Source organism: Schistocerca nitens, chromosome 4, assembly GCF_023898315.1.
Source record: "Schistocerca nitens isolate TAMUIC-IGC-003100 chromosome 4, iqSchNite1.1, whole genome shotgun sequence".
Taxonomy (NCBI): Eukaryota; Metazoa; Arthropoda; class Insecta; order Orthoptera; family Acrididae; genus Schistocerca; species Schistocerca nitens.
Window position 1 is genome coordinate 501,133,174 of NC_064617.1, and position 9,499 is coordinate 501,142,672.

The following is a 9,499-nucleotide window of genomic DNA, read 5'->3' on the forward strand; positions in this document are numbered from 1 at the left end:
TGTTCAATCCAATCACACAATTGGTCTGATAGTCCATATGCTCTTACTTTGTTCATTAAACGACTGTGGGGAACTGTATCGAACGCCTTGCGGAAGTCAAGAAACACGGCATCTACCTGGGAACCCGTGTCTATGGCCCTCTGAGTCTCGTGGACGAATAGCGCGAGCTGGGTTTCACACGATCGTCTTTTTCGAAACCCATGGTGATTCCCACAAAGTAGATTTCTAGTCTCCAGAAAAGTCCAGTGTTTGTACGGGGTCATCCACCATGACACGTAGCAATGTTTCTGGGGGGCGCCAGACACAGAAGCGGCGCCATCGGAGCCGAGTAGGAAGCAGATGGTAGCGCCCCTGGCCGGCCCGGGGGTAGTGTTACGGACCGCCGCCAAGGCCGCGGGCAGATGCGGCCCAAGGCCGGCTGCCGCTGCCCGGCGAGACCCCGCGCGGGCCACACAGCCAGACACGCCCTGCGCCGCAGAGCCGGCCCCCTCCTCCCTATATAAGCGGCGGCGCGGCCACTGACGGCACTTCTGGACGCTCCGCACAGCACTCAGGACTCTCCAACATGATCAAGCTGGTAAGTGCCGCAGCTGCCCGTCACTACGTTTCAGGACACGCGACAAATCTCACAACTCCCGCGCGCTTTCCTCGTTTCATGTACAGACACATTTCGGACAGCGTTATGTATCTCATATCGCACTTTCCACGCTTGCTACATAACGCAGGCCGCTTACTTGTAATATAGAGTTATTCTTTATTATTTGGACGCAGAGTTGTCGGTGACACTGTGTACGTTGTATCACAACAACCGACAAACCGCTCAGACAGTTGGCAGTAGCTCAATAACTGCACAACAAGTGGTGACGACGTAGACTCTAGACATCAGTGAGGCCAGAGGAGTACATACGCGTGCTTCCAGAGCACTCTACCATGAGAAGATCTCAGGATTGTAGATACATAATTATTTTTCCGTTCAGCTTCATTTTACTATCGATTAGGCGCTTACTCGTACGAAAACCTACCTCCGCTGCCGAGTCATTTGTATTTGTCGCGAAAAAAAAAAAAAAACAGTACTAGAGTTTGCGCTTGTTCTGGTGGTATCGAGAGGACGCAAGTTATTAGCTCACTCGCAATTGTATCTGATTTCGAACAAATTATTTAGTGAGACCCTAAAATATTTACGTTGCTACATCATTTCATTGTTACCCTTTAACGCTACGTCTGTTTAAAAGACTATTAGACTCCAACTCAGCAGCCCAGAGAGGAACATATGGATGAAAAAAGGAGATACATTTGTCATCTTACAAAAAACTCTTTGTAAACATATTGAGCTAATAATAAAATATTGTACATAACAATCTTGAAAGCCTAAAATACTTTTTTTATAAGTGGAGATCGGTTCCGAGACGGTGTGGATTATTTTCGGAGTGATGACGTGTCGAGACGATGGCACGGAGTAGGAAGTGTAGAAACCGCGGTGGGTCGTGTCCAGAGTTCCTGCTACATGCAATTGTTTCCGCGCGTCATCACTAAAGATGATCCAGATTGGGTTGAAACAAGTCACCACTTATGAATAAAACTGTTTTGATGCTACCAGGACTGATTTGTACAATATTTTACAACAGTATTACAACATGTTCGTGGCAAGTAAGTATAAGAACTACACTGCAAAAATTTGCTTTTGATTTTGCATTCTAAAAAATCGCATCTATTATGGAATATTTTCTTTCTTCTGTGGGAGCAAATCGGGATATGTGAGAGTGATTGGGAGGCGGTTCGTAAACACGGCTCTGCATCCAATATTATCGTCGTCCATGACACGGTTGACAACAACTGTTCATCAGTACACATAATTCATTTATTCGCGACCGCTTACGACCCATTATGGTCATTATCAAGTGATCAACGTCCGCGATCACATGAAAAATGACGTTTAGTTACTTGATATTGACCGTAGTCTCTCGAAACCAATTATGAATCATGAATTCTGTACAGTGCAGTTATTTGCTGTTTACTTACTCCAGTTAGTTTCGCGACAGAGGTATCACTTCTCCTAACATCTGTTCGTTTCTCTAACATAATCTGAGGATTTGATTATGGGTGATAAGCCATTGTGCCAGTTATTATTTGATTTTACTGTTCTAGGAGATCATAACTACAGAGTATTAGTCAAAGGTCTCAAACACAGTAAGGAGTGAAGTTCCTGTTCTGGACGATATCGCTTCGTGAGTGAAGAATTCTGCGCGCTGTGTGAAGAGCACGCTACATCCGTGCCAACGGCCCCTTGTACATTCCGTTCCCTGTAGCGGCTGCGTGCTGTGCTTGCAGGTGGTGCTGTCTGCGCTGGTGGCGCTCGCTTCCGCCAAGCCCGGCTTCCTGCATGGCGCCGTTGCCCCCGCGGCCATCTCCTACGCCGCCCCCGCCGTAGCCGCCGCCCCCGCCATCTCCTACGCCGCCCCCGCCGTGGCCGCCGCCCCCGGCATCGCCTACGCCGCCCCCGCTGCCATCGCTGCCCCCATCAGCGCCACCGTCGTCTCCAAGCAGGTGAGCTCATTTCGAAGATCAGTGTCAGCGTCCTTCCGTTATTTAATAATCGGTCGACCTGTACCTCTTCGCCAAATTTTTATAGCGTAAGCTAGGAGCAAACGTTGAAACCATTTTTCAAAGGTTATTACATATTACATATTAAGAATTCAGTATAGTGGCAAACAGTCGGATGTCGAGTGTTTAGCAAGTTCACACAATACTATCGCTTGTAGCACGTTATGAAGATGACCAGGTTAATCCTCGAAATAATACACGATAAAATGAAATCTTCAAACCGGGAGAACGCCGGAAAAGACAATCACATAGATAATCCTCTTGAATCAGTATCTATTCACTTCAACAGATAACAGAACCCAGCAATTTTCTTTTTTATTGTTTTCGGATTTATAATGTACGGCTACCTTATAGCAATCGACTTTCGCCCTTCCCTCATTTAAGAGGTGTTTCGGCTTCACAGTGCGCTGCTTATGTTCAATGTGTCGTTCTCTGTGCAGGTCCACTACGCCTCCACACCCGTGGTGACTGGCTACAGCGCTCAGGTTCTGAAACCCAACCTGGGTGCTCTGGCCACACCTGCTGAGACCGTCTCCAAGGAGCAGGTGATCGCCCCAGCCAGATCTGTCGCCACCATCACCCCTCAGATCACGCAGGTAAGACACACACCCAACGACCCCTAAAACCTGCCAACATTTTAGAATTTTTCACAGTGTTAATGTTGACCACGTACTGCTCCGATGAAAGCTCAGGACCGAATCTAATGATTTTAATCTCAAAGTTGCTCTTTATTCGTTTTATTTGAACGACACGATGAATGTCATATTTCTTAACTTATAGTCACAGTTAGAAATTCAGGCTTCCTTCTTGGTCGATCGTCGAAGTCTCCAATGTTAACAGCTACTGTATTTCATCAAAGGCAATGTGCTGCGTGATACTCAGTGAATGTCTTTTAAATTTGCTACTTTATTTATTTTAGCCTCACGTTACTAAAGTTGTATCATAACCGTTTTCGATTTTAATCTTCATCAGATGATCTGAATAGTTTACATTGTAACTCTTCGATAATTAAAGGGAAATTTGTATGATGTAGCTGTTTTTGGCATTGCAATAATTCAACAGCTTCACTTGAAAATTTGTGCCGAACCGTAAGTCCAACCTGGATGTTCTGCTTCTGTAAAACACTTTGCCTTAAAGATCTCGGCTATCCGGAAACTCTTCCCGTCCGATCCAACTTCCGAAGTGCTGCTCACCAACCCGTTCATATTCTCCGTTGCTCACAGCTTCACTGTATTCCCGCAAGGGAACGAATGCTGGTATGCAACCGCATTCGAAGTGTCGTATGCCCATCGAGGCATATATATACAATTATATATGTGGCGTCTGTTCTTTCGGCCAGATAATGATACATACTACTTTGGTGACCTGATACTTAGTTGGTATGTAACACAACTTTTATAAATACATGTTTCGATACAGCTACCAGCCAAATTTTGCCTAAATTTTATTTCCGTGTTGTTGTAAGAAACATACCTCATCATCCGGCAATGATAACAAAGTAGATATTTTCAACACCTTTTTAGTCCTCGCGTGTGATCTGAAACGCCCAAGGAAAAAGTCTTAAGAAATGCATCTCCGTCAACGGTTTGCAGCCAATTACGCGTGTTTGAAAAGTCTCTCACTGTGTTGATCAGTACTGATTCTGTCCTGGTGCTGCAGTTTTCTTTTCCATCACTGTAGCTGGTTGAATTTCAACTATCTTGTGTAATTCGTCAATTTCATTGCATAAATCGTTAAAGTGCACGGATAGAATTTATCCAAAAGATATGAAAATTGAGTTCTATATCACTACTGTTTGGATGTTAGCGATATTTTTCACTATGTAAGGTTTTCTACATCATTATTCCACTTTTCTTTGATATAAGCTGGCGAAGCTAAGTTTCAGATTTAGCCAAGTTTATTGTAATCTTAGGCTGAAACTCTTATTGTCACGGTTACCTGTTGAGGGCTGTATCTTGGGTCATGTCTCGGAAATAAAATTTAAACAAAGTATCAACAAGTTATGATTGTTAGAACTTTTCATGAAATGTATGTAAGTCTTTGAAAAAAAGTTACCGTCGAGAAATAGTTGATGTAGTTTTAATATTGAAGAATGTCCCGCTCAGGAAGTATCGCTGACGTTTTGTTTGCGCAGGTGGAGCCCGAAGTCAGCGTGCAGAGCGTCCCAGTGGACGTCCCCGTGCCCAAGCCGGTGGTGAGTGAGGTGGAAGTCCGCACCCCCGCAGTCGCCGCCATCGCCGCCCCCCTAGCCGCCGCCCCCGTGGCCGTGGCCGCCCACGCCGCCCCCGCTATCGCCGCGTACGCCGCCGCCCCCGCCGTCGTCGCTGGGCATGCCGTCACCGCCTACGGCATCGGCGGCGTCCACTACAAGACACTGGCCGCTCCCATCGTCAAGATCCATTAGAAGACCTGATGCTACATTCACTGCCGACGAACCACTTTTTCATTACGCATAATGCTGTGAAGGAAGAAGTTGTTCGTATCCTCGACTGATCGATAGCTGTGAATAAATAGTATATTTCCAACAATAAATCACACATTCTTTAATCACTTCTTCTGTTATGACTCCTTTTTTCCCTAATTCCTCTACTAAAGCTATCTTCGCTTGCACTGTACCATAAATTTTGTTGATCGAACATTTAAAGTTAATGGAGGGTTAAAATATTCCGAAATATGTCCCGCTGAGAAAGCACAATGTGGTAATAACTTTGTCAAAAGAAATAAATTGTAAAAGGCATGTAACATATACAGAACTAAATAATGCATAATCTAGAGCAAGTGCTTCTGTCAAGTACTTTCTCATGCTATTTGATAGCTATATCAAAACGCAAAGCACTACAATCACCAACATTATGACCAAAATCCGTACAACACTTTAAAAGCACAGCTTATTGAACATTGTTTGTGCAAATATTTTCTCCCCTTTCTGGTATCGCTTTATAGAAAATCTGATTCATGCTTAACTTCCATATAAAATAGTTTTATCTTCCTGTATTTTAGCGGTGACATTTTCCGGGTTACTTAGACGTGTCATTCGAATATCAAAACTTAGATAACATTATACAGCCGTGCTTGCTATTAGCATCTCAGACCAGAAATCCGTATGTAGAATTTTCTTTGTTTTCTCAGATCACTAAAGGTGAATGTCGAGTTTGCTTCCATTATAAAAAGCCACTGTAATCTTTTTCGGAATGCTTTAGCACTCTCGCTTTAAAGTCCAACGACTTCGATGTGAAGAGGGCATTACATACTTTCTCCTTCCCATCGGTCTCCTATGCCTCCTGTTACAAGAGTTTCTTTCTCCTCTTTCTCTGCTCGAGATACTGCACTTGTCTTAATCTGTTATTTCGATTTCAATTTCTGTAAACAAACGTATACATTCAACATGATGATTTTTAAGCGATTCTTTATCGTTTGTAACGTTACCTTTGTATGGCAGTGTTTTGGAAAGATGGCGCTCCGTAAATATCACAGTTATGCTCGATCCTCGCACTCCTGTCGCCACAGACTGCACACAGAGGGAAAACTGCTATGGTAGGCACCACTTGGCTGTAAACAGAGTTCCCCTGAAATGGAAGATTTTGGACAGACGTATTAACTTTTGTTGGAAGCATAGCTCCAAACAGATCACTTGATGTTACACGAGTAACCAGATCCGGCACGCAGGTGACGAAATTACATCACACTCTCAGAGTCACGCATTTAAAATTCCGACAAGGTCAGAGTAGTGCTTCTAGCAGGCCACGCCCTTTCCGTCGACAATTTTAGGCGCTCATTACCTGCTAAATGATTTACCTGGTCGTCAATGTCAACTACCTGCGATTTCATTATGTAAACATCCCGCAGGTACCGTTGGTTGATCCGTAACGCTTCGCAAGATGCGAATCCACATCGTAGTTGTGCTCTAAAGAAGAGACAGGCGCAACCAGTATACTAATGGCAAACGTAGTTCTCATATCACTGACAAAAATATTTGCTAGCAAATTTCTCAAAATATTTCGTCCTTTTTCGCACTAAAGATCATTCTCAAGTAAACCTACAAATCGGATACGAAAAATATACGCGAAAGAAGCTTCCAAACTTTTCTAAGTAATGTTCAACGTAGAGAAATCGCAGTTAGCGTCGCTTTAATACAGAAAAGCATTTACCGTTTTATATTTAATCAATGTAGTTTGTGCAGTAAGAATGAGATACGTCTCCAGTAGTTATTGGCGACTGAATATAAGCTAATTAACGTGTTTCGACGAATCGTCCATGGCATTTTTCTCTTCTGCTCAAATAATTTGAAAATAATCTCAGAAGAAACTACGGCAAAACAGGGCATTTCTTTCTGAAGAATCAAGGTGCAGGTACGAAATGGCAATCCTGGTTTAAGTTTCATTTGAGTCACTGTAGACATTTTAGTGGAAGGCCGAGGTTGTCACTGCTATGGAGCTCCAGAATATTTCTTCCTTATGTTTTCAGTGAGAATGGTAGTCACTTTATAGTAAAGTATGTGAGGAATTAATCTGTGTGCTCCTATATTTGGGGATGGTGATCAGATAGCATATCCACGAAGGATTTCACATTTTAAGCTGTGGTAAGATCTCCGTCGACTTCAATAAAATAGAAGGAATATTCAGAATTGAAGCTTTAGAACACAGCTTGTCAAATTTTGGACTTGTATGAAATCACATCATATCTTAGTTCAATGTTTATGTGATTACAATCGTGACACCTTGTCTTTTGCATGTTCCATGTCCTCTGTAATTAGTAAATCGGTTCACTTTAAAACAGACGTGCATGAAAAGCCACCCGAAACATTAGCACAGTCGCCTTACAGTAAATATGACGAATATAACTCGCAACACAACTTTCAATTCCATGGGAAAGGTGTTGAGACAGACAAATTAAACTCCAGAATTTCGCTTCGTAGCTAAGATTTCGTAACAAGTTGTCACCAGCTTCAATATGAACTGTTGAAAGGCAACAAGCCCTTCCATTCGCCTGTTTTCATTTGTTCATTTATTTTTTATGATCTCAAATTCACGTAGTTGTTTCTTTATGCTTTATAACTCCGATTGTCTTTTGTAATAAATTGCAAAGTAACCTAAATCTTGAGTTTATTATCACATTCATTCCCTTTCTGTAATAAAATTATATCAATTCTCCCACCTTCAGATTCGCTGCCAGGGCCTAAATAAATGATGGCATTAGGAAATCCGTTTCGTATATTAAATGCAGCAATGAACCTCAACGGTGTTCTAATTCATGATTCAGATTCAACAAAAATTTCACTTTTACACAAGCGATGTTTTGCGCTGCATGTAATTATCAATTGGACTAGAATATTGTTTGCTTGCATTTTAAATAAGACAAGATGCTCAGCCTTCGCGTTCTTCGCTGGAGGTCTGATACCAGCTCTGGCCAAGTCTACTTTCTCGAATCCGAAGCCGTACATTTCATTTCAACAACTGTGCTTGAAACTGAAACTACCTGTGAAACATGGGATAAATTACTGTACACAGTTTCCTGATAGACCAAAATGATGCGCTGTTAGCAGTTGGCGAACGAACAAACATAAAAGTATAAATATCAGGTGCTTGTCCGATGTACCGTTCGCTGAGATAACGAGTTAAAGACAAGGCTGTCCATTCTAAAGAACACACAGGTAAATATTGTACATAAAAATGTTTCAGCCTACATTGAATGACTTGACAACAACGAGCTGAATGTAAATAAAGGATTTGAGCTTACAAGTACATAACACATGATAACTGCAAAATATAAATCATTTCATGCATAAAGAGGATTATATATTTATGGGATGTACCTAGAGTGAATTGCGAACCTTCAATCCACCAAGGTAAACTGGATCTTTAGAATATTTCTCGATTCATACTAGAAAACGTACCAGATCTTCGCAAATTACCAGAAAAGAGAACCCCTACCATATGAGTCATCACAAATCTTGGAACTAAAACTGGAATTAAAATATTAACTAATTAAAAAGTTCAGTAGATTATGGAGTATAATTATAGGCATAGAAGTAACATAATTTGAAATACGTACACTTGATGTGTTGCTATGTATCTCTGTGTACTTAACTGTCCTGAAATACGTACTACCGTGTATTGCCCTTTCTTAATCCACGTGGACAATGTGGGAAGCTGCATTATAATACAATCATGTACGCAATGCGTAGTAGGAGGACACAAGAAGAGCTTTAAATGGTAGCCGATCAGGCTAGCAATTACTCCTCATACACGTTTATTGTATCATTTCCAAGTTAAACCGTGTGATGACAGTAGGATTCACAAGATTTCATCAAAATTATTTGTAGGAAGGATCCGTAATGGAGTATTAAAAAGCATAAGTAGTGTTACAAATCTTACAAACTGGAGCGGACCTAAGTCCAGCGCAAAATCTCGGAATCAAGGCAATGTGCTCTATAAGACCCATGAAATTAGTGCTACTATAACCTGTTCTACACTACAATAAACAAGTCGTGTGAGATGTAGTTTTACAAAAAGTTTCACCATGACCATGTTATCAATGGTTAATTTAGGCAATTTGGACTCACAGCTAATTATTCTTCCCCAAAACATATTGTACTCGGTGTACAAAACAATGCGCATTGCAAATCGTTTCTGTTAGGTCCCACAAAACTGTAATTACGAATAATAGCAAGATAAAATTACGGTCGCCGGTCCATACATTTAAAGAATAATGAAATTGCAATAACTGAACCCAAAATTTCAATTGTTAACTGATCGTCTACATCTACTATTCCACTAGAAAGCTATTGAACAAACTTTTTCGAACAATTTTGATAACTTGATGCATTGTGAGACACTAATTAATCAAGAAATGACTCTCTCGCATTAACGGTTATGATAATTTTCTGCATGGTTCTGAG

The 9,499-nt window shown here is 41.7% G+C and overlaps 1 protein-coding gene across 1 annotated transcript; it reads left to right on the top strand.

The window, feature by feature from the left end:
• The first annotated feature begins 473 nt into the window (after positions 1-473).
• Positions 474-5,151, top strand: LOC126251356 (cuticle protein 16.5-like). Its single transcript, XM_049951729.1, has 4 exons — positions 474-577; positions 2,329-2,544; positions 3,042-3,197; positions 4,736-5,151. The coding sequence occupies exons 1-4, from the start codon at positions 566-568 to the stop codon at positions 5,003-5,005; spliced, it is 654 nt and encodes a 217-aa protein (XP_049807686.1). The 5' UTR covers positions 474-565; the 3' UTR covers positions 5,006-5,151.
• Positions 5,152-9,499: the final 4,348 nt, after the last annotated feature.

Excerpts from the sequence above, each read along its gene's own strand:
- LOC126251356 (XM_049951729.1), top strand. Across the intron at positions 2,545-3,041 it reads CCACCGTCGTCTCCAAGCAG|GTCCACTACGCCTCCACACC; the intron begins GTGAGCTCATTT and ends TTCTCTGTGCAG. Across the intron at positions 3,198-4,735 it reads TCACCCCTCAGATCACGCAG|GTGGAGCCCGAAGTCAGCGT; the intron begins GTAAGACACACA and ends TTGTTTGCGCAG.